The sequence below is a fragment of the Dipodomys merriami genome, unplaced genomic scaffold (assembly GCF_024711535.1).
Source record: "Dipodomys merriami isolate MVZ:Mamm:240054 unplaced genomic scaffold, mDipMer1.0.p SCAF_72, whole genome shotgun sequence".
NCBI lineage: Eukaryota > Metazoa > Chordata > Mammalia > Rodentia > Heteromyidae > Dipodomys > Dipodomys merriami.
In genome coordinates, this window is record NW_027206313.1 from 519,142 (window position 1) to 544,440 (window position 25,299).

Consider the following 25,299-nt stretch of genomic DNA (forward strand, 5'->3'; position numbering starts at 1 on the left):
GTCAAACTCTTAGCATTTCTATCTCCCTGTCCAAGCTATGGGCTCCAGGGGCCCCACAAATTTCAAGAGAACAGGAGCAGGAAGGTACTGGTGCAACGAAACAAAGAAATAAAGTAGATTTAAGAGCTATGCCTAGGGAAAATCCTTTGGTACAGTTGTTTATACATGGAAGTAACCAGAAACAGATAGTTGAGAAGTTTACTAGTTTTTAAATTGAATTCTCAAACAAACAAAAAGCCTGCCTTGAAGAAGCTTTTGAGTCTAAAACCAGAAGAAAAAAAAGTCACCTTTCAAGCACAACTTTTTATGAGAAGAAAGCAGGCGTGGGCGGCCGTGTTTCTCTCTGGACGGGCATCGTCCTGCGTTTCTCCCGTCAGATACGCCATAGCAGAAACCGGACAAGGAGGAGGCCGGGGCCCGCGCGGGCCAGGTCAGGGGAAGCCCTGGATTTGATGAGAGACCTCCGCGTGCCCGGGCGGCTGCAGGTCGCACACCTAGCCAGCCAGCTCTCTGCCATCTATTTGGGATTCCGAGCAAATACCCCAGATTCCTGCCAGCTGAGCACAAACTGTCCAGGGCAGAGCCCCACCCAGAGGCTTTCTGTCCTTTACTAATCCCGGCCGGGTGGCTTGTGAATAGTTCGTTAATACCCTTGATCTGTCTCGGGGGGTGCCATCCTTCACTCCAAACCCCAGCTCTCTGGTCCTCAGTCTTCCCTGAGCAGGGATTTCTGCTACAGCAAAAGCTTTCATTAAGTCAAGCTTAATAAGGAACATGACTTACGAAACACAAACCACTTGCACCCTTACCAGAAATTGTGCATTTAAAATGTCAAAATACGGCCAGGTGCCGGTGGCCCTCGCCTGTAATCCTAGCTATCAGGAGGCTGAGAGCTGAGGATCACGGTTTGAAGCCAGCCCAGGCCGGAAAATCTGGGAGACTCTTAACTCTAATAAACTACTCAAAAAAAGCCAGAAATGGTGTTGTGGCTCAAGTGGTAGAGGAAAAGAAGCTCAGGAACAGCGCCTAGGCCCAGAGTTCAAGCTCCAGGACCAGCAAACAAACAAACAAAAATTCATACACAAATGTTCAGGGATACATTATAGATGATCGCCAAAACAAAATTCCTCATATTAACACCATGGAATGGCAATCACAAAAACAGAATGAAGCAGTGATTCATGTTACGTAAGGGTGAACCTTGCAAACATTCTACGTGAATAGTAAGCCGAGTCGCAGAAAACCAGACATTGTATGATTCCAAACAAATGTGAAATACCCAGTTAGCCAGGCTCTAAAGACGAAGCAGCCTAGTGGTGGCCTAGGCCTAGATTGCCACAGCTCTTTGGCCTAATCCATCCATCTATGGTGCAATCTCCCGGCAAAATCAATCCAATTATTTGTCCCTCAACTCCCCTGCTAACCAGTGTTCCTGAGACTCACCAATCGGAAAGCCGGACACAAGTAGGCAGGGCCTCCGCATGGCTGCACCCTTCCTCCTCCCCCATCTCTACGGCTGCTCCAAGTATTTCTCCTCAAATGCCCATGCAACCCCATCCGCTCCATCCTCCTTACATACTCCCAGCCCTAATTCTCCATCAGCCGGTAGCAGCCCTGCTTCCACTCACAAAGATCATCCTCTCAGCTATCTGCAACCAAGCCTCTGTCTCATGGGCATGCACTGGTCTCCTTGTAAGACCATAGCTTCTACCCGAGGCATGCAGCAAGCAGCCAACAGAGGTTGGACACAAAGAAGGGAAGGAGGGAGGGAGAGTGCAAGGAAGGATGGGAAGAAACAAAGAATAAAAAGAGGGAGGAGAGAGGGAGAAAGTAGAGAGAAACAAGAGGGAGGGAAAAGGAAAGATAGCAAGAAAAAGTAAGAAATTGCAGAAGAGGGCATTTTTAATGACCATATTTTTTAATACTGCCCACAACCTAACTATGTATGTATCTAGTCCCATTATATAGTTGAGGGATGGCTTGTAAAAGGTTCCCATAAACTACTTTATTAATGGAGATGTTGAGTACTTCATGGTCATAACCAGATTCTGAGTGAAACTTAATTAGATAGGCAATTAATTGTTCATTGTGTTTTCAATTCAAATGTGAATGAAAGGCATAAAAGCCTAATTACTCTGTAATGTTAAAATCATTTTAATTAAATACTCTTACCTCAAATTGTAAAGCAACACATCTATGCTAAAAGAAAGATGATTTCTGAGAACACTAGAGATTCCTATTGCTATTCTCTAGTACAGACCACAAAGAACTCAAGGAAGGTTTAAGTTTGTTCCAGCAACGTCTTTACAGTGACCCCCAGTGGCAAGAGGAGGAACGGAACGTATCAATTGTAGTAATCCCCATCTCTGAGGTTTCCGATACTGAAGGAAAGAAAGTTCCAGTCTCACTTTACATTATACTTCATCAGCCTTCACATGTTGCTCTTTTGACCCAATTTTTAAAATAATTCAACTTAGACACACACATTCCAGGTCTAAACATATTTTCTTTCTTCAGAGTAAATTTCATGACTTATGGCCATTTTCTTTTTCCAACTAAAATAGCATAGCATAGTAAACGCTTTACAAGTTGAAGATGAATAGTTTATTATAATACTTTAAATTTTAAGATGAATAGTTTATTATAATGCTTCTGGTTCTCTATAAGATGCAAGTTATTCTCTAAAGCTTGCAATAAGTTTTTTTTTCTCTATTTTCAAGGCAAGCCCATTTATACACTGTCTTTCCAAATGGGCTGATTTTATGATGTAGGACTTAATAAATTTGCATTGAAATAAAATAATTTCAAGATCATATAGTACAAAATAGCAACATGCATTTGAACTGTGTGATTCTCACGCTTTTGGAGTATAACGTACGTGACATATTCCCCACACTTTCAGGCAATGTTCTATTCAGACAAGATTGTAAGGCCGTATGCATTGATGACTCTTACTTTCTTGAGAGCACACAGTTAATGTTTTCATGCTCAAGTCTAGTACACAGTAAATGCTCCATTGAAAAGGAGCATCAAGGGCTGGGAAGGTGGCTCAGTGGTAGAGCACTTGCCTTGCATGCCTAAGGCCCTGGGTTCGATTCCTCAGCACCACATAAGCAAAAAGAAAAAAAGCCAGAAGTGGCACTGTGGCTCAAGTGATAGAGCACTAGCCTTGAGCTGAAGAGCTGAGGGACCGCGCCCAGGCCCAGAGTTCAGGCCCCACAACTGGACTCAAAAAAATAAATAAATAAAAATAAATAAAAGGAGCATCAATTGAGCAGGACTGATGATATAAAATAAAATTTCCAAAGAGCACAAAGCTTTGGGCTTTAGCTACTACACTTAATACTCTCTTTACCTGGAAATTAAAACAAATTCTAGTTGATTTTATTAGTCACACACAGGTTAGAGAGAAGCTTAAAATAAATGCCTAAAAAGTGCAAACATGGCCAGGTGCTAGTGGCTCACACCTGCAATCCCAGCTACTCAGGAGCCTGAGATCAGAAGATCAGGGTACAGGGCCAGGCTAGGCAGAAAAGTTCAGACTCTTACTCCAAGTGACCACAAAATGCTAGAAATGGAGGCATGGCTCAAATGGTAGAAACCATCCTTTTTTGTTTTTGTTTTTGTTTTTGTTTTTGTTTTGTCGGTCACGGGGTCTTGAAGTCTGGGCCTGGGCGCTGTCCCTCAGCTCTTCAGCTCAAGGCAAGCACTCTACCACTTGAGCCACAGCGCCACTTCCTAGAAGACCATCCTTGATTTAAAGAGCCATGCAAAAATAGGAGGCCCTGAGTTCAAGCTCCAGTGTGCATGTGTGCGCTCACACAATGGAAACACAGCTTAAAGAGTAAGGTGTTATGTTATCTTTTCGTGTACTATCAACTGATAGGGATTACTGATGCAATTATTTAATATGTATTAAGTTTTCTTAAAGTTGACCAAATACTTAAAGTAAAATCTCAAAGCAAAATGGAAATCCTTGGGGGAAAATAATAGTCTAAGAACTAAAATAATGCATGGAAGACCATTTTCCTGCATGGATCGTGGAATTCCAATGCCGGAGCAAGCATCCGTTCTCCGGAGTGGGCCTGGATTCCCGGCAGTGGCAGCGTGTCCTGGGTCTAAGCAGACCTACAGCTGCACAGATGCGCAAAGTGGAGCTGCAGGCCAAGGAGCTCGGTTTACATCACCTAGAGCCTTCGACTTTCTCCAGATTACAGAGACGGTATAAAAAAAAACAAAAAAACTCTTGAAGATAAAACAAAGGATATTTGCCTTCAGCAGTAGTCAACTCTGGCCCAATCTGCAAGTTTCTTCTAGAAAGAGCCTGGTGCTTTTCCCAGCCAGAAGCCTCACATTCCGCTCAGAATAATTTTGTTCTCCAGGAAGACTGCTCGTCAGGCTAGATTTAGAAGTGAAATTCATTTGTTGTGAAATAAATCGCTATGAAAGGAGTTTGTAGACGTAGTTGTCTCCCGAGTGAGCCCGATGAATGGCCCTCTGTGTGTCAGACAGGCTTGAAGGGTGATTCTAACATACCCCTGTGCCCCGAAGCTAGCAGGTGGGGGACAGCCCTCGCGGGGAAGGAGCTCACGCACACGTGATCAATCAGCATCCAGCCGCCGTCCCTACAGAAAACTAGGGTTTCTCTGTGATGAACTGCTCAGCTGCGGTACAGTTGTGCCTGTAAAATACACTAATGTCAGTGGCAGGGGTGCCGTTAGCCATTCTGAATGGAAAGGTCAAAATTGGGGTATTTCTGCATGGCCATTTGAATCCATCAGACAAGCTTGAGGCGTAATAGGTAGACACTAAGCCATCACAGATAAATTGTAATCCATCGGCTCACCTCATGGGCACAGTAGCCTTTCCTTATCCATGGTTTAAATGGGGACGCGGCCCAGCAGCCTGTCTTCAGGGAGAACTCGCGCCGTGCTGTGCCTCAGTCGAGGGCGCTGCCAGCCTGCCTCGTCTGCCCCGCAGGTGCCCGCCTCTGCCCTCCACCCCCAGGAGGGCCTCCCCATGCCTCCATCGTATAAAAGAATGCGTGCTACCGGAGCCCAGGAAGCGGAGAACTTGACAATGTCGCTGTAACTGATTTCCTCACCTCTGAGGTTCTCTTCAACTCGAAGGAGACATTTCTTCCCAACCTTTCCTGTGAGTAACTCACTAGTACTTTTCATGAATCTGTACTTGTCAGGTTCTATGACCAGCTCTTCCTCATCCTGCTGGCTTAGCTCTAGAGTTGGTGGTAGGAAGGTCTTCAACTCAGTTCAACGTTATTTTTCTTTCCCTTGCCTACTGAATCTTTCACTGAGCACAGAGAAGGATTTAGGAGCTGATAAAACATAGACCCCCCCCCCCAGGCTCATGGCCTTCTTCTTTTGGCCCTATCAAAAGTAGGAAGTAGGAAGTCTGTCAACTTCCGATGTCACCCAACTGTAAACCTGTCGGTGGCTTCTTCCACGAGTATATCGAGCCTTTGTGATTTATTCAATCACCTCTGGGCTTCTGGGTCCAACATCTGGGCAGTGAATCTTCAACATCTCAGCCCGTGAAGAGGCCATTCACCTCCCAACAGCGCCAGCATGGCCTCTTTAACCCAGCTGACTCACAGATCCCCAACCATCCTCTCTTCCCTTATCCCGTTTTCTTTTTTTTTTTTTTTTTTTTTTTGTCGGCCGTGGGGCTTGAACTCTGGGACTGGGCGCTGTCCCTCAGCTCTTCAGCTCAAGGTGAGCGCTCTACCACTTGAGCCACAGCGCCACCTCCGGTTTTCTGGTGGTTTATTGGAGATAGGAGTCTCACGGTCTCTCCTGCCCGGGCTGGCTTTGAACCGCGATCCTCAGATCTCAGCCTCCTGAGTAGCTAGGATTACAGGCGTGAGCCACCAGCGCCCGGCTTCCCGTTTTCTTTTACTTCACAGCACTTAACACTATAACCTCTTCTTCCATTGGAATATGAACCCCCGAAGGCCCAGGGTTTCGTTTTGCTCAGCGCTGTATTTGTAATGGGAAGAGTGGTAACCTGGCTCACAGAGGATGCCCGTTTATTATCTTTTAAATCACTTAAAGCAATCTACTCGTGCTAAGGCTGGATATGCACAATCTGAATTCGTAGTGAGCCAACTGAAGGAAAGGCTCCCAAGTGCTTTGGTGATATCATCCAAGGAGTAGTCAAGTTCAAAGAAAAACGTGAACTCTTCCAAATGGATTTGTTTACCTGCATTTACAGTATGTGCTGTAGAGGTTCAGTCTGTCAAGGGATCTGTTTCTTACACAGATCTGCGCAGAGAACTTCTATTAAATCTACGTACCCCACAAAACAGAAGTCACAAAGCAAAACCGAAGTGAAGGGAACGTGAACAACATTTCACCACATCAAGTGACAAACAGCTTTCTCGTGAGGGCTTCACGTTGTTTAAGAAGTCTGACAGGTTTGTGAGTTCCGAGCGGCGTGGGTGAGCGAGGGGTGTGCCACGGTGGGAAGAGCGAACGCGAACACCAGCAGCCTGAGACACCACGGCCGACTCGTCTCGCGCGTGTGAGTCATGCCATGACCTCTCTAAGCTCAGTTCCAACCACGCAGAAGTGGAGCGACACCGGAGCTGGTGAAAGCGAAGACACACGATGCCCTTCCATAGCTAATTTCACTTGAACAAATACTCTGTCTCCTACAACGCAAGAATGTCCATCCTATAGACCCATCCGTCTGAAGACCCTGCGGCCTCACACATGCAGAACCATGCATGTAAACAAAAGGCTTGTTCTTAAAATAATAGAATCAAGAAAACATCGAAGATGTGTGCAATGCTAGTAATACTTATTTTATAGAGGCTTTGTTTTAAATATGATAGTACACTCAATGTATAATTAACTTATCAACATACGCTTCTCCCAGTATGCATTCAAATACATTTGAGTCCTAATTAGATGAGATTGGCCTACTCATGTCAAACAGGCTTAATTTAGTGCAAACTAACTACAGCCTAAAATAGACTACCTCCAGAAAACAGTGTAATTATGTGTCTTAATGGATAAGATTCTAACTCAGATACCCTTGAATAAAGAATAGGTCTTTCTGTTTAGCCAAGGGAAAGCTTCGGAAACGATGCACGGGAGGTGGTGATCACTGCTCTGGGCGAGTCGACACTGTCACAGCCGGATTGATCGCCCCGCCATCCCAACGCGATAGCTTTCCTATGGCAAGGCTGCTGTTACTACAACTGTGTGCTAACGCAGGATGCCAGTCAGAATGTAGGAATGAGGCCTCTTCTCCAGAAAGGCAGGGAGAAGAGAATGCCACCGATGACGGTCAAAGCCACTTCCTCTGGCCCTGTAGTTACCAGGCTTCACGCGGTATTTATCCCGAGACACAGCTGAACCTCAGTTAACATAACAGGGGTGTATTTGAGCTTGCCCTGTGTCCTTCCTGAGGTTTCAAGGTCTGCATTAGTCTTTTTTTTTTTTTGGGGGGGGGGTCCGGTCGTGGGCCTGAACTCTGGGCCTGGGCGCTGTCCCTCAGCTCTTCAGCTCAAGGCTAGTGCTCTACCACTTGAGCCACAGCGCCACTTCCGGCTTTTTTCTTTTTGCTTATGTGGTGCTGAGGAATCGAACCCAGGGCCTCAGGCATGCAAGGCAAGCGCTCTACCACTGAGCCACCTTCCCAGCCTCTGCATTAGTCTTGAATTCTCTCCATGATGGTGAAAACTGGCTACGCGGCCTAGCAACCTGTGGAGAGGAGACGGTGGGGATGGGAAACACCAAACCATGGTTGGGGATGATGGTAATCATTGAACATGAGGAGCAGTGGCCTAAAAGCTGCCATCCCAAGAGCTTTCAAAGCACTCGTCAACAGCCACCGGTGGTCACTGTCACTGTTGTACCTCTGTGGCTGCCTCAGGCAGTGGTGAGGGGGAAGGGAGGCGTGCCAAAAAAAAAAATTAATTGAAAGGAAAAGCTTGGGATGAAATGTCCACAAGTCTCTGAAAATGTGCACTACAATCTAGAAAGCCACGTGCAAGCCTAGAGACTTTGCATATGCTCCGCAGAGACCCCCAAGTCCTCAATTTTTAGGTCTTGAGGTTCTCAAGGCGGGTGGACCGTGCCTCAAAGCTCGGGCAGCCTGTGGGTGTGGGAAGATCCACTGCCGGGCAGTTACAGAGACCCGCTGCCTCGTTAGCTACTGACAAACTGCACAAGACTCCAATGGCCATGCAGGATAGAGGGCCAACTACACAACTGGCTCAGGGTAACTGAACAGGTAACGGTAACCACACAAACAAACCCGGGGGGCGGAAGGGGGCGGGCGGGGCAGCCGGGGAGGGGGGCGAGGGGCGGGGCAGCCGGGGAGGGGGGCGAGGGGCGGGGCAGCCGGGGAGGGGGGCGAGGGGCGGGGGGGGCGGGAGGGGGGGAGAAGAACCTTACTTTCAGTGCTACCACATTATTAACTATCACACTTCCAACAATGACAATTTAGAGGCGCCAGTAAGATAAAAATTATGGCTGATCGGCAAGAACATAAATCATCAATGGAAATCACCCCTGAAGAAACCCAGACAGCAAAATGAATTGACCAAGCCTATGTTAATTATGTTCAAAGAATGAAACAAAATCATATACAAAGAAAGTATGAGAATGTACAACTGGAGGTATAACTTGCATGTCTAACAAGCACAGCTGGTGATTATAATTGTGTGCGTATGTGTTTGTAGAGCTAGGGATCAAATCCAAGCCCACTACTAAGATAAACACAAACAGAAAGTATGCTTATTAAACTGGATCTAATTTAAATTTGGGATATAAAAATGAAAATAAGTGGTATGAAAATCACTATAGAGATCAACAAGAGACACAAGCAGGCAAAAAGAATCACAACCAAGGCAACAAAATTAAGATGAAGGCTGAGGCGGGAGGGATGGGTGTGGGTGTGAAAGGTGTGGCGTTTGTCAGGAGATATTATTCGCACACTGCTTTGGTACGTGGCAACTCCTTTGTACATCTAAAGGTAAGTTACAAAGTAAAAAGACTGCAGATTTTCAGACAGATCAATGGAGGCTGAGAAAAAAGGGTGGGAAAATAAACAAATAAAGCTTGGAGAGCATGCCAGCGAACTCACGGCGGTGTCCCCTCCAAGGGGGACAACACAGGCTTGAATAAAGGATTACGTTTTCCAAATTTGATCAAAAATGTGCCATCACATCCAAGAAGCTCCACAAACTGAAGTGGAATACGCTCGGCGATCCACATCGACACACGTCAAAATCCAACAGTTCAAAGACAGCCACGGACGCGGGAAAACAGCCAGAGAGAGGAGACTTTCCGTCACTCAGACCCTCGGTGAGGCTAACGGTTGAATTCACCATAGGATAACAGGCAATAATGTGAACCACTCAGAGAGGGAGGAGAACACTGTCCATGAAGAACTTTCTTCCAAAAACGGAAGAAATCGCCATTTCCCCACGGGTGCCCTGGTGTGAGAGCGCCCCTGCACCTGCTGTGGGCCGCCCACGGCCGGTGTGCACCATCGTTCCTCCGTCTCCCCTTCGCTTTGCCTTACTAACAAACTTTCTCGGCCTCATTTAAAAAATTAAGGAGAAAGTTAAGACACTCCCAGATCCATGAAAACAGAATCGAGCACCTGTAAGCAGACTTGCCTACCAAAAATACCAATTTGGGTCCTTTAAGCAGAAACGAAAATGTACAAGATGCTGACTTTAATCCTAACAAAGAAACAAAGAGCACTGTCATAGAGAACCACACAATTAAAAGCAATAAACAATGTTAACATATATTTGTTTCCATCTTTGTAACTCTTTTCCTTTCTCTCTGCTTTAAAAGACAACCACACAGAGTGGTAGCTATGGAGCTATCCCATGCACAAGCACACCATTTGTTTGATCAGTACAACACATAGCAAAGGCCAGTGGAGCTGTTTATAGCAGCAAACTTCGGTAGACTGTTGAAATTAAGTTCACATTGATCCAAGCTAATTTGTTATAAGTTAAAATGTTAATATCATCCCTAAAAAAACCCTAAGAAAATGACTTCCAAAAACAGACAAAATAAAGAACAAGAAAATTGAAATGAGTCACTAGAAAACCAATACTTGATCCATTTGTCTGCTGAGGGGCATCTGGAAAATGGGATACACACACACACACACACACACACACACACACACACACACACACAATGGAATTCTGTCCCATCAGGAAGAATGATATTGTACTATTCATAGGGAAAAGGAAAGACTTGGGAAAAACCACATTAAACCAATAAGCCAGACCCAAAGAAACAGGTGGTATGGTTTCCCTGACTTGTTGTCACTAGAAAGTGGCTACAAATCTCCAAGTAAACACACTGCATGGTAAAAGACATAATCAACCAGACTCCAGACATCCACACGCACAGTGAGACCGAAGGAGGACATTCTTGGTAGAGGATCTCAGAGGCTCAATAGCTGTGTGCATATGAGCAGATAAAATGGTGTTGATTGCAATGAACGCCAAGAAATGGAAACAAGAAGTCTTTTTGTTACTTTTTTGTTTTCTCTTTTGTTGCTGCCTTTTATTTCTGCACCTTGTGTCTTGTAAGTTTGTCTGTTTGAGGGAGGGTAAGGCGGGCACAGATCCTGTGGGAGGAAGGATGCACTAGTGCAGCAGTGCCGCTCACTGGACACCACATTGAAGAGGAACTACACAACGTGTCGGGGAGAAAGAAAAGGCTGGGAGAAAGGGAGGGAAGCAATGGCACTGCTCAACAACAAGCGTACTCCGCACCTGACCCAGTTCCCTGCGACCTCCACACACCACCTCTACACACACAATAACACTCACAAGGAAAACCAGCACTTACCCAAAAGACGGCACTAGGAGGCTCAGAAAGAAAAAGCCCATTTCCGACTGGAGCTGCGGTGTGCCCTGGTTGAAAGCTACAGCTCCTTCTTTTTCTACTTATTTCGTTAGTTTAACACTAGGTTGAAAACACCGTGGGGTCTCCGTGAGCGTGGGCAAGAAGTCCTTTAGACCCTTGGTGATTTCCATGGTCGGCTAACGCCTAGGGAGGATCAGCCTTGAACTTCTCAGATAGACTTCGGGGTTTTCAAGTTTCAGAATTGAAACTCAGGAATAAAACAAATGATAAGCCAATCTGGACCCTGAGACAATGTCCATTATCAAGGTGAGCTTCCAAAGACTCTCATTGAAATCTGCAGAGAACACGCTGCACTTGCGAACAGAGACGTGTAAACCAAAGACAGCATTCGCAAACTATTAAACCAAAGACAGCATTCGCAAACTATAAGACCAAAGACAGCATTAGCAAAAGCAAGGAGACCCTGTGAGACATCTAAAATTCTATCTGAAATGAAAAATTAACCAGAAATTTGAGTAACTCTTCAAAAACAAAAGCAAAACAAAACGACAAAAGAGCTTGATGGTAGAAGAGGAAAATGTCAAGAGAAAATCAATCCAGGAGCTCTCACATCACAAGTCATAAGGATAAAGAAATAAAGAGAATAAAAGGGAGGGTGTAACTATAAAAAAAAATTCGCAGAAGTGAAGAATACGCATCTCAGCGCTGAGCGCAGGCCTGGCCTGGAAAGATGTCATCACTCCGTTCAAAGAAATGAAAAGCATCACACGTGGAAGACACCTTCCTGGATTCTGGTATCCCAGTGACAGAGACAGTTTTACTTCTATAATACGTTTGCATCGCAAATAACCCTAGCTAAATTATGTCTTACATGTCTTGAAAGAGCTTCCTACTTTAAAGAAACAAAGTCTCTTCGTTGAGAGTGCATTCATTTAACCCTTGAGTCTTCTAAGTAGACTCAATTCTGCTGTGCTGATGTTCACGTAAAAAGAAAAAAAGTAGTCCATAAAGCTTAGGTGTTCTGTCTTCTTAGATCAAGAGGCAGGGCTAACTTTACGCTCAGGTGTGAGGAGCCTGCTGTATTCCCTAGCTATTGTTCTTTCAGCATTTTAAATACGAAGTGCGTGAATAACAATGGAAGCACAGCTCATTTCTGATTTCTGCTCGGTCCCCCCTTCCAGCACGGTCCCCCCTTCCAGCACGCGGAGTCCCTGGCTGAGGGCCTCTCCCCGGCCGCGCTCACCCTGGGGGTCCACTTCCTTGGCCAGCTTCAGTGCATCTGAGTTGGCCAGGTCGGTGTTGGCTGGCGTGACGGCCAGGACCAGGCAGCTCTCCCTGGTGATGAACTGCATGATCATCTCGCGGATCTGGTGCTCGATATCCTGCGGCTGGTCCCCCACGGGCACTTTCGTGATTCCGGGCAGGTCGATCAGCGTTAGGTTGAGCACTGTGCGGAAGAGAAGGACAGCCTGTGAGCACGGCCGCGGGGAGGGCCAGCATGGCGCGGCGCTCGGCCACTCGCTCGGCCTGCACACCGTGCGGCTGCGTGAAATGGAGCGAGCAAGCACCGTGGTGCATTTTTTCCTATGATTCTGCTACACCAAGTGAGCATTTACCATAACTTGAGAGGCGCTGGTCCCAGGGCCTGCCCTGCTCAGAGAGCTCATGTCCTAGCCGTCAGCACCAGGAATGTAACTAAGACCACACAATACACGCATGTGCTGGGTGCCAGTCCCGTCTCAAGAGGGAGCTGAACACGAGCAAAGTGCAGTCTATCCGTGCGTAAGAAGGCTCTAATGAAACTCATATTCTTCTGTGCAATCAATATACACTGATAAAAAATATTCTCAGGGTAAGACTTGCCTTCTTTGCAAAAATATCTCATGTTATTTGCAGACGCGTAATCCACGTTGCCCGTGGGAAGCTGCTGGCCCTGAGGCCGAGGGGTGGACTGCAGAACTAGAAGCTATGGACACAGCGACTCAGCCGAACCAGACCGCCGTCCTCGCGGGGTCAGCACCAGCCCCACCCCCACCCCCCGGCACATCCTAACTGAGCTCATGCCACTTGCACTGAGTTCTAAGTCACAGGGCACTGGGCACCAGCGCTCACGCCACTGGTGAAGCTGAGATCCGAGGATTGTCGTTCAAGCCAGCCTGGGCAGGAAAGTCCATGAAACTCTTATCCCCAATAAACTACTCAGAAAACCACAAGTGGTGCTGTGGTTCAAGTGTGGAGTGCTAGCCTTGAGCACAAAGAGCACACAAAAAAAAAAAAAAAAGAAAGAAAGAAAGAAAAGAAAAGAAAAGAAAGAAAACTAAAGGTCACAGAAATGAACATTTTCCCCAACTGGAGAGACAGAGTAGAGGCAGGACCTAACATGCCTCAGGAATGAGCTGTGTAGTTTTGAGTTTCTGCAACTAGTCTAGAGACAAAGTCACCACTGGTTTTCCCAAGAATATACAAAGAAATATGGGGAAATCAATAGGGAAAGACTGGACAATACTGCTTGTCCTCTAAAATCTTTGCAAATATGGAAGATAATAAAAATGAAAGTTTTCGCATACACCTCTCATATTCTGAAAGCTCCTAAGAATTTCTAGCTCCAGTGTGATGTGTTAAAATCTTACCTCCCCCCGCCCTTCTCTCTTCGATATTCTAAGACAACCACACCATATAGAGCAGCATCCCAACATCTGAGAACTCAGCACTAGTTGCATCTTCTATAAAAAGAATATTCACCTAGTAAAAGTGTTTGAGGAAAAGCTGACTTACCATGTGGAGAATAGACTCGTAAGTTAATGGGTATGGAAGAAATGCCTTTATTCATTCCAGTCACTCGATCTGTCTCGGCTTCAATCTCATGGCGAACTTCATCAAAATCCGTAAACTTCTTTCCTTTGCAATGTAGAAATTCAGCATATTCTAAAAAAGACAATTTAACACAACCTAAATGTGTGCCTTCAATGCTAGAATTTTAAGAAAGTCATATTTCCTTATTTATAAGGGAAAGAATCCCATGTTATCCAACATCTCCTCCACCATCATATAAGAATGAAGAGACAAGTGTTCTAAACACAAAACAATACAGATACTATGGCCGCTGGGTTTGCTCAAGTCATCCAGCTAGCTCAGCGCTGTAAAGAAAACAACAGAGTCAAAAGCAGGATCCTGCTCCTAAACAAAGGGCACTAAGCTGCTACTGCTACTACTACTACCGAAGCACCTGCGCCCTTTCAACATCCCCTTTCCCAAGATGGGAATGCTAAGTGACAGAAGTAGACCTTCACAAAACGGGATGCTTCAGACACAAGATTTGCTTAAGTCTTTTAACAATAGCATATGGAATGTTGTTGCTTGGAACATGCAAAATGCCATTCTCACAAGAAAAAAGAGACAGAGTATTACATCAAATAGAGCATTTACATGGATTCAAACATGGGGAAAAAATCAGCATGAAGAAGACAAAGCCCTAAGATAACTACCGAAATCACATGCTTTCAGTAACGTCCTACCAACTGCTGTTTTACCGCTTGTTTAATGGGGAGTATTGAGGATTAAGCGCGGAATCCGGCGCTTGTCAGACAGACCCTTTCTGGGGGATGAGTGGGAGGTGTCCGCGCAGGACCTGCCTCTCTCTGTCGATATTCTGAAAGATGTTTGAACCACACCACATGTAGCAGCATCCCAACGTCTGAGAACTTTCTGGGCAGGCTCTCTGCTACTTGAGCCAAACCTTCAGTGCTTTTTGCTTTAGATTTTTTTCAAGTAGGGGCTTGCTTTTTTTTGTTTCGCATGTCAGCCTGGTCTACCTCTACTAAAACTACTACTACCACTACCACTGCTGCGGCTGCTGCTACCACTGCGGCTGCTGCTGCTGCTGCTGCTACCACTACCACTGCTGCGGCTGCTGCTACCACTGCGGCTGCTGCTACCACTACCACTGCGGCTGCTGCTGCTGCTGCTACCACTACCACTGCTGCGGCTGCTGCTGCTACCGCCACCGCTGCTACCTCTTCCTCACCCTGCCCGCATGGCTGTGGTGACAGGGGTCCACTGCCACCCACACCTTCTTCCTTAAAATGCCATCTTGGAAACACTTTTCCAAGGCTAGCCAGGCAAAGATTCCCCCTATTTCCACCTCCCAAAGTAGCTAAAATCACAGGTATGATTCTATACTTGCTGGCTATGCTGATGCCTACTTCCAGCAATATTACAGCTATGAAAACACGAAGGGGGAGCTAGAACTGTTGAACCAAAAGCTTAACGATAGTTTCAACAGAAGAACAAATGATTCCAAGGACTGTGGCTCTCTTGATGCCCGGCTGAAGAACTGTTCCGAGCACCACTGGTCCAGAGTTCGGCCGAGGAAACGCCTGCTCCCTGCGCTCCCCGTCACACACGCTGAATTTTCACTCAGGAAGACTAAATGGAGACAGATGCCAGAGAGGCCCCCTTACCGTCAGGCAGCTTAGCATTCACGAGCAGAGCCAAAGATTGTATCACAGAGAAAAAAAAAAAAAAAAAGTCAGCACAAGTGAAAGAAATCAGCGCTGACCAGCACTTGGAGTGACAGGAGAGGCAGGGGTGGGCAGAGAGCCTGGGGCTGCGGCGCGGGGAGAGGGGGAGGCATGGGGGGAGGCCTGGGGGGGAGGCATCGGGGTGGAACTGAGCCCACGCGGGAGGAGGATGTAGCCGGGGAGGAGATGCAGGTCGGTGGTCAGAGCCTGGGCTTGGTACCCATCCGCGGAGAGGGAAGTCAGCAGCTGGTCTCTTCCTGGGGGTGGAGGGGCTGTTACTGGAAAACGTTTATGCTGACCATCTTTCTGGTCTTCTTCCCTTGCTCAAACTCTTCCCCTCTGAGACACCCAGCTCTCATCTTGCACGTGGAAAGACTAGAATTCATTTCCTTTCTGGAACTCTCTTCGCCTTCATTTTCTGACCATTGCCCAGATCTCTCAGCAGCAAAGATTTCCCAGCTTAACCCCCACTGAGCAGAGAATGGAAAAGTCATTTCTGCCTTAGTTTACCCAAGTACTAAAACAATACAGCTTTTCAAATGTTAGAATTATGACCAGAAACAGGCTTGGTCTCTGGCTTTCCTGCACATGATTAGACAGGAACATTTCTCCATTGAATTGTTTCTGTCGTTTTCTTCCAGGTGAGCAGAATCCCTTGATTCATTTCTCTAAAGGTGGGGGAAAACAGCAATGAAGATCCAACAGGTTTCAGAAATCTGGCTGGAAGAGAACAATGTATCAAGGCTTTTTTTCTTCTTTTAACAGGTTTGTTCTAAGAGAGAATTTACCCCCAGCCTTCACTTTATTACCACACAATTCCTAGGCCATGCCATATAAATGCAGGTGGAAGAGCAATGTGTCAGCGGCTCAGGCCTGTAATCCTAGCTACTCAGGAGGCTGGTCTAGGGAAAGTGGTTCAAAGCCAGCCCGGGAAGGAAAGTCCCCCGGAGACTCTTGTCCCCAGTTAACCACTCAAAGGCCAGAGTGGCCTGTGGCTCAAGCGTAGCGCATTCGCCTTGAGCACAGAAGCTCCGGGACAGCGCCCACAGCCAGCAACAACCACCACTACGTTGAAGACAAAATAAGAAAAACCAAGGCGCAAAGTCAGTCCAATTGCAAAACAGTTTAAAATGAATATGCAGGTGGACATGGTGGGCCGGAGGAGCTGCCGTTCTGTGTCTGCGCGTGTCTGCTTGGGGAGCGCTGGGCGCCGAGACCAGCAACGCCGCTGCGGGGTCTTCTGTGGCCGCGAGGTGGCGCTCACCGCCTTCGCTGCCCTTCGGAAGGTCAGAGCCTGGACGGCCGGGAGGCCGGGGAGGCCGGGGAGGCCGGGGAGGCCGGGGAGGCCGCCCTCCGTGGGGAGGCCGGGGAGGCCGGGGAGGCCGGGGAGGCCGGGAGGCCGGGGAGGCCGGGGAGGCCGCCCTCCGTGGGGAGGCCGGGGAGGCCGGGGAGGCCGGGGAGGCCGGGAGGCCGGGGAGGCCGCCCTCCGTGGGGAGGCCGGGGAGGCAGGGGAGGCCGGGGAGGCCGCCCTCCGTGGGGAGGCCGGGGAGGCCGGGGAGGCCGGGAGGCCGGGGAGGCCGGGGAGGCCGGGGAGGCCGCCCTCCGTGGGGAGGCCGGGGAGGCCAGCGTGTGCTCATCGCCGACGGTCGCGGGGCGCAGCACGGCGGGAAGAGCCCCCCCCCCCCCGCACAGGCTGCGTCCCAGCGCACGGGACCGAAGGGGGGGGTCTGCTCCGCAGGGGGACGTGGGGTGGCTCCATGACCTGCAGAGTGCAGAGACCTGGGCCAGGGCGGAGGGTCGCGGCGCTGGGGCTGGGCGGGGGGGGGGGGGCGGCGTGGAGAGGCGGGGGGGACGGCGTGGAGAGGCGGGGGGGGACGGCGTGGAGAGGCGGGGGGGGGCGTGGAGAGGCGGGGGGGGACGGCGTGGAGAGGCGGGGGGGAGGGCGTGGAGAGGCGGGGGGACGGCGTGGAGAGGCGGGGGGAGGGCGTGGAGAGGCGGGGGGGGGCGGCGTGGAGAGGCGGGGGGAGGGCGTGGAGAGGCGGGGGGAGGGCGTGGAGAGGCGGGGGGGAGGGCGTGGAGAGGCGGGGGGGGAGGGCGTGGAGAGGCGGGGGGGGAGGGCGTGGAGAGGCGGGGGGGGCGTGGAGAGGCGGGGGGGAGGGCGTGGAGAGGCGGGGGGGGCGGCGTGGAGAGGCGGGGGGAGGGCGTGGAGAGGCGGGGGGGGGCGTGGAGAGGCGGGGGGGAGGGCGTGGAGAGGCGGGGGGGGAGGGCGTGGAGAGGCGGGGGGGGCGTGGAGAGGCGGGGGGGAGGGCGTGGAGAGGCGGGGGGGGAGGGCGTGGAGAGGCGGGGGGGACGGCGTGGAGAGGCGGGGGGGCGGCGTGGAGAGGCGGGGGGGGGCGTGGAGAGGCGGGGGGGAGGGCGTGGAGAGGCGGGGGGGGACGGCGTGGAGAGGCGGGGGGGGGAGGGCGTGGAGAGGCGGGGGGGAGGGCGTGGAGAGGCGGGGGGGGGAGGGCGTGGAGAGGCGGGGGGGGGCGTGGAGAGGCGGGGGGGGGAGGGCGTGGAGAGGCGGGGGGGGAGGGCGTGGAGAGGCGGGGGGGAGGGCGTGGAGAGGCGGGGGAGGGCGTGGAGAGGCGGGGGGGACGGCGTGGAGAGGCGGGGGGGAGGGCGTGGAGAGGCGGGGGGGAGGGCGTGGAGAGGCGGGGGGGAGGGCGTGGAGAGGCGGGGGGGAGGGCGTGGAGAGGCGGGGGGGGGACGGCGTGGAGAGGCGGGGGGGGAGGGCGTGGAGAGGCGGGGGGGAGGGCGTGGAGAGGCGGGGGGGAGGGCGTGGAGAGGCGGGGGGGGCGTGGAGAGGCGGGGGGGAGGGCGTGGAGAGGCGGGGGGGAGGGCGTGGAGAGGCGGGGGGGACGGCGTGGAGAGGCGGGGGGGACGGCGTGGAGAGGCGGGGGGGACGGCGTGGAGAGGCGGGGGGGGAGGGCGTGGAGAGGCGGGGGGGGAGGGCGTGGAGAGGCGGGGGGGAGGGCGTGGAGAGGCGGGGGGGAGGGCGTGGAGAGGCGGGGGGGGGAGGGCGTGGAGAGGCGGGGGGGGAGGGCGTGGAGAGGCGGGGGGGAGGGCGTGGAGAGGCGGGGGGGAGGGCGTGGAGAGGCGGGGGGGACGGCGTGGAGAGGCGGGGGGGGGCGTGGAGAGGCGGGGGGGAGGGCGTGGAGAGGCGGGGGGGGACGGCGTGGAGAGGCGGGGGGGGAGGGCGTGGAGAGGCGGGGGGGACGGCGTGGAGAGGCGGGGGGGGGAGGGCGTGGAGAGGCGGGGGGGACGGCGTGGAGAGGCGGGGGGGGAGGGCGTGGAGAGGCGGGGGGGGAGGGCGTGGAGAGGCGGGGGGGACGGCGTGGAGAGGCGGGGGGAGGGCGTGGAGAGGCGGGGGGGGAGGGCGTGGAGAGGCGGGGGGGGAGGGCATGGAGAGGCGGGGGGGAGGGCGTGGAGAGGCGGGGGGGACGGCGTGGAGAGGCGGGGGGAGGGCGTGGAGAGGCGGGGGGGGGAGGGCGTGGAGAGGCGGGGCGGGGGGGGGGTTCGGAGGGGGAGGGGTCTCAGGTGCGGCCTTCCCCGGGCGGGGCTGGCGATCCCCTGTCTGTGTCTTTGAACACTTTCTGCGTGTGCCTCACTGGTCAGACTGAAGGAGAAGTATTTCCACCGCAACACGCATCTCACGCACGTGCACACACATGCACGCACGCGCATGCAGGCGCACACATGCACACACACATGCACACACACGTGCACACACGCACACACACATGCACACACATGCACGCACGCATGAACACGAGCACACGCGCACACACGCACGCACACGTGCACATGAACACGCACGCACGCACACGTACACACGCACACACACGCGCACAGGACCCTGCAGTAGCGCAGCAGGGCGTCAGCCGGGGAGGCCGGCGGGCGTGGGGCTGCAGCCGCATTCGGCACCGCGTGGTTCCTTCAAGCAGAGCTTTGGAAACACAAGAACCACGGCCATGGTTTTCCCTCCTAGCAACGCCTTCCGCTCACGCGCCTGGGCACCAGGGGCAAAGCCCGCGCCCCGCTGCCATGGCAGCTGGCACCGGGTCTCTTCGGGGCTTTTGTAGCCGGTGAGAGGATGCCCGGCAGGTGGCACCATCTCCTCACAGCCAGGTACGATTCCAGTGGCACAAGCCCGCCCCACGTATCCCCAGCGCCCGTTCACTCCAAATGCTGGCACATAAAATGGGCTCTTTCTCAATCAACCCTAGGCCTCCGCCAGGATCAAACTCAACAGACCGTGCATTCAACATCTTCACCGCAGCTAGCATAAAAGATGAAGCCGGTGTGTGTAGCCCCCTTGAAATAATGCATGTGTATGCATTATTAAATAATAATACACCCATGAAATTATAACCTGCCTTACTGAATTCATGGTACATATTCCAGTTCACAAAATATAACTCCTAGCGTAAATACCTTTGCTGTTTTCCACATGTTGGAACAGCCTAACTTGAAGCAAACGTTAAGATATATTTTTATATTAAAGAATGATTAGAGGAAAGGAATATTTAAAAACACAAGAGCTATTGTTGTCATCCCTTTTTATTTTCCTGTAAAATGCCTCGGCCCTGCCATTCCTTCTGACCATGCAAAGCAAGTGACAGTCAGGTTCAACAACTGACCAATTGTTTGGGAAGGCGCGATGGCTCTGCCTGGCGACCTCCCCATCATCTGGCCAAGCTCCGCTGGCTGCAAGAATTTAAATACTTCCAGGATGCTCCTTCCATGGCGGAAAAACACGCACATGTTTCAGTTCCTGGAGGTTAAGTACTGGCCTGGACCGCTGGTCAACCTGTTATCTAAAACTGTGGTCCTCAATATTTCAGGGGGCCTTGGTTTGGAAAGGCTTTGGCAGTGGTGCTTGGTGAGCACAGGACAGCCGGGAAATTACGCCTCACACCCACAAGTAGCCGTCCTAATGCAACCGGCCTGCTTGGTTGATGTCAACAGATCTTCATATGACTCCATTCCACACCACATTTCCAGAGGGCAGGGGCCTGGATTCTATGCTTCTGTGTCTCCTTGGTGCCTCCCGAGGCGCCCACGGCTTCCTGCTTTAGAGCAGCCTGGGTCTCGCACCCGCGCCGGGGAAGGCCTCGGGTTCAGACAGCAGAGCTCTTCCAGTTGGCTGGGAGTCGTTCCATACGGAAGTGGCATCCGTCGCATGGAGGTTTGCTTCGGTGTACATTACATAAAATAGGACCAGATGCAGAGCACCGTTGCATCGTTGGGTAAACGGGGAAAGTCTAGCGAAGACAGTCGGGTTTCAAAAAAATGAAAAAAGAGGAAACCTAAAAACAGGAAACAACTTCACGGAGACCATCCGCCAGGGGTGAGAGGTAGAGTCTCTGTAGGAGGCTCAGAAACCATGGCTTTAGTAACAGGAAAGGGGGTGGGGACAGGTAGACAGACACACAGAGTAGGTTTGGATCAAGCCCCCCCCCCACTACCTCAGAGTCTGGGCTGGAAACTGAACTTGAACTCTAGACCCAAAGGAGCCAGGTGGTACTAAGGAGAAAACGGAAATGTGGATTCCGAGTTCTGTGGATTCCGTCATGAACTCGAAGAGCGGAGCAGTGCTCAGGACTCTCGAGAATTTAGAGAGTAACAAAGCTGAGCAATTTCCAGGGGCACGGGCTATCCTTTCCTAGTCACAGAATACAAGTGAGACACAAACCATCGGCGAATTCTGTTTGAATATTCCAAAAAGAAACACCCTAAGCAGCTGGCCCGAGATGGCGAAGTGCGGCTGCCGTGACTGTCCTCCTCTTTCCTGAAACAGGTTCTTCTACCGACTTTCATTAGTCCAGCCTCCTGGTTTTCTGTTTCCTCTCTCTGTCCTCACTGATGTCCCTTCCTGTCCTCTGCTTGCTGCCCCTTCTCTTCTCTTCTTCCACGCTGCTTCCTGTCCAGCCACCCTGCCCTCTGGGCCTTCACCATCTCTATCCTCTCTCAAGATCATCTCATCTCATTTTAAGGCCTTAAAATTTTTACAGATATTTTCCCTAAGTGCTTAGCTCTCTGGCATTCCAGACTTCTTCATCCCTAATTTTAACACTTGATACTTGCTCTTGAATGTGTAATAGACCTCTAAAAATTACAAAACTCCGCTCTTAGTTCCCATTTCCTTCTTCCTCCATTATTCATCCCTGCACCTCTCCACCCTGCGCTCCACATGGGCTCTACAGATCTTACTGCTGCATGCAGTTCTTTAACCAAAACCCAGAACCACCCTGGCATCTCCTCTTCCCCTTCGTTCTTCTGCCTGCTCCCCTGTGGCCAGCCACCTCCTAAACCCACATCATCTCCATACAAATAGCTAATTGCTCTTGCTGATTTCACTCCTGCTCCACTAAATCCATTCTCTGCCCAGACTATAGAGAGATCTTTTTAAAATATAGATCATGCTTCTTCCCTGTTTCAAACCTTTTAGTAGTTTTCCAGTACATTTAGAAACGCCCACATTGCTCACCACCAGACCTACAGTCTGCCACAGCATTACCTCGATCTCCCCAATACTGTCACCTTACCCTCCCTGCTCAAATCGCTTCTTGCCCTGTTGTTGTTGTTGTTGTTAATCTTTAAGTGGTTGTACAAAGGAGTTTGTACAAGTAGCATCAAGATGCTACTTCAGCTTTTAAGCCCTTTCCATTCCAACTCAAGCTTTATAATCTACACTGAGAAAGCCAATAACACGATATAATTGGACTGAGTCTAAAATAAGTCCCAAAAAGGCACTGGGCACCAGTGCCTCACACCTGTAATCCTAGCTACACAGGAGGCTGAGATCTGAGGATTGCGGTTCAAAGCCAGCCCGGGCAGGTGCATCTTATCTCCACTTAACTACCCCAAAACAAGAAGCAGGCTGTGGCTCAAAGCACTAGCCATAAGCAAAAGAGCTGGGGGCGTGGGGGGCTCAGTGGTAGATCGATTGCCTTGCATGCCTGAGGCCCTGGGTTCGATTCCTCAGCACCACATAAGCAAAAAGAAAAAAGCCACAAGTGGTGCTGTGGCTCAAGTGGTAGAGCGCTAGCCTTGAGCTGAAGAGCTGAGGGACAGCGCCCAGGTCCAGAGTTCAGGCCCTACGACCAGCAAAAAAAAAAAAAAAAAAGCTCAGGGACAGTGTCCAGGCCCTGAGTTCAAGCCCTATGACCAACCAAAAAAAAAAAAAAAAAAAACCTGAAAAGCATAAATATGGTCCAGTTTCTGAACCATGAGCCTTAGACCACAGTTTTGTAGCATCTGTCTGGCTCACCACAGGTTTCCTAATGATAATAAGCTAAGTTTGGAAACTGAAAATATCAATGTTACAACGTTATTTGAGAATAACTGAATAAAACAGAAAGACTGTAACAAATCCAACCACCACCAATAATTCAGTGTCATTCTTTGTTTTAATAATACAAAAAGTAAAGTGTCCTGCCAACTAAAAATCTGTAATTAAAACTAAAGTAAGACTTGGTCATGAAAACTGAAATAATCAGATTTTAATATAGGCAACGCAACAGAAAGTCTAACATTTAAAAAATAAAACTAGTAACTGCCCACAAAATCTCAGACACATGCAATCCTTTTCATAAGTAAGATTTAAATAGTTGTCATATCAGAAGTGTATAAGTATCTAACAAAAATGTTTTCTTTGAAAATGTCAGTGCTGTAATAGGCATTGCTGATTAACGGGAAAACATAGGAATGTTTTATACACAGTTGCACTACTATTTCATGTGAAAATTTTAAAAGCCTCCAGTGTGCTGGTAAGCGCCTTAACTGTCTTCATAATATACTGCTGGAGGTTGCCTTCAGCTGAAACAGAGTTAACTTAATTTTCATCTGGTAGAAGAGATGTCTGGAAGCTAATTTTTTTCTGGCATGAAAATGACTTTTTCTAGTACCATTGTTGAAAAGTCTACCGTTTCACCACTAATTGCTTATATACACTTGCGAATACCCGTCATCTAAGTGTGTGTGGGAGCATCTTCCCTCCCGGGCTCGCTCTTCCACTCATCCGTGTGCTCCTGGCATGCCCTTCACTAACGCAGCTTTATTCATCTTGGAATCAGGTCGCATCGATTCTCATCTTTGGTAGGATTTTTCAGTACTTTTTTTTGTTTGTTTGCTTTTTGCTATTCTAGTTCCTTTTTTCATTACAAAAGTTTTCAAATTAGCTTCTCAATGTTTACAAATCAAGTTAATTTTTATTCTAGCCACTCAAAATGTTTTCTTCTCTTATACATAGAGACCTGCCTTTCTGTACACAGGGTGTGTGTGTGTGTGTGTGTGTGTGTGTGTGTGTGTGTGTGTGTGTGTGTGTGTGTGTGTGTGTGTGTGTGTGTGTGTGTATAGGTTTAGAATTTTCCACATATGCCTGCTCTGAAATATGTATCAAACTCTAACAAAAATTACAGATTCTTCTCTTCCCTTAAACTTTGTCCCAGTAAAACAACTGCTTCAAAGTTGTGGGATCATACAAAAATCATTGTTAACATTTATGCCCTGAGAATACTACCTAATCAGTCAGTGTGGTAGAGTATGGTTATGAGCGGAAATATTTTTGCCAGAAAAATTAAGACAAATAAAAATAAAGATGTTTATGCTATAATTGTATATATTCTTAAGCATAGTTGTAATTAATTATATACAACCAAAATACAAAGCAACTTCTGATAAGTGCCTTTGGTTCATAAATGGCAAAAATCACTCTGAGTCAGACAACAAAGTCAACCTAGCCATTTCTTGAAAACTTTAAGACAAAATGTAAAGGAAAGAGGCCAGTTACTGAGTATCTAAATGGAAACAAAGCTAAAATGGGGTCAGATTTGAAGGTCTCCCTCAAGCACTTATTTTTGGTTCTAAAGGGTTCTTGTAGGAAGACCCAGTCCTCAGCAAAGCCTGGTGCACTGTGCAGTCAAGTGCTGCTGATAGGTGCCCCTAGAAAGAGACTATTCAACCTGTGATCTAACAGTGTGATGGTTTCATCAACTCAGTAAAGTAGTCCTTTTCGCCTGAGTCCCCTCCCTCTCCCCACCCCACCCCCAACGTGGAAACATACTGATTTGAATATACACAGGCCGCCACAAGGACTTCTGGGTATTCAGAGATAATTCTGCTCCACTGAGTTCCCTGCAGGAATGTATCATTATCCTGATCATAACCTGCACCTATCAAAACAGAAGCTAACAAGGGCCTCCTTGAATATCATTTCCACTAAAAAAAAAAAAAACCTGCCTTTGATCACTCCACTGGGAAGAATGACTTTCTGCTCTAAAGTCTGTGTCAGGACCCCATGAATATCGTGTCCTGTGGAAGTAGAGAGACCTGTGCTAGCTTTCTATGGCTCAGGAAATGGAACCCAAAGAAGTTAAGTAAGATGTTTGGGGACATTCATATAAAACACGGTGTGCATCCACAGCACAGTGGCTATTTGGTTATTCCCGCTGGAAAGTGAACATGTGTGGGTAGCGCTGGCATGATGCCCTATGTGTCTTCAGCCGAGCACCTTTAAGGATGCATGAATGGCTAACAGAGTCAATGAATGCTTAATTCCAAGTTAAAACAAAACTACCACTTGCTATTTCTCAACGACAGGGATCTGAGCCGTCTTTCAGTCTTCTACAATTCCCAGTATTTTTCCTCTTCATTCAGTACGAAACAATACCCAGGAGCAAAATATTTTTTTCTGAGAATTTCTCTTTCGGAACAGATTTGTTTAGATCTTTCCAGAAGCATTTCTCCTCCTCTTCTTGTCTAATTCAGGGTAAGACTCTCATGAGCACTTTCTGGCTCTCTGGATCGCCTCTTATGCTTTCAGGCTTGCAAAGTCTTTTCTGGCTTTGGTAGGTTTTCTATTC

General features: G+C 49.5%; 1 protein-coding gene across 8 annotated transcripts in view; it reads right to left on the reverse strand.

The window, feature by feature from the left end:
• The window catches only part of LOC138818219 (dynamin-3), a 414,072-nt gene that overhangs the window by 316,520 nt on the left and 72,253 nt on the right, over positions 1-25,299 (reverse strand). For all 8 annotated transcript variants that reach the window (XR_011369011.1, XM_070009224.1, XM_070009221.1 and 5 more), the window contains exons 3-4: positions 13,647-13,796; positions 12,115-12,318 (exon numbers count right to left, since the gene is read on the reverse strand). Coding sequence is in view for 7 of the 8 variants with exons in the window: in XM_070009224.1 (XP_069865325.1) it covers positions 12,115-12,318; positions 13,647-13,796 (354 nt within the window). In the remaining variant the exon portion in view is untranslated. The remainder of the gene's footprint in view (positions 1-12,114; positions 12,319-13,646; positions 13,797-25,299) is intronic.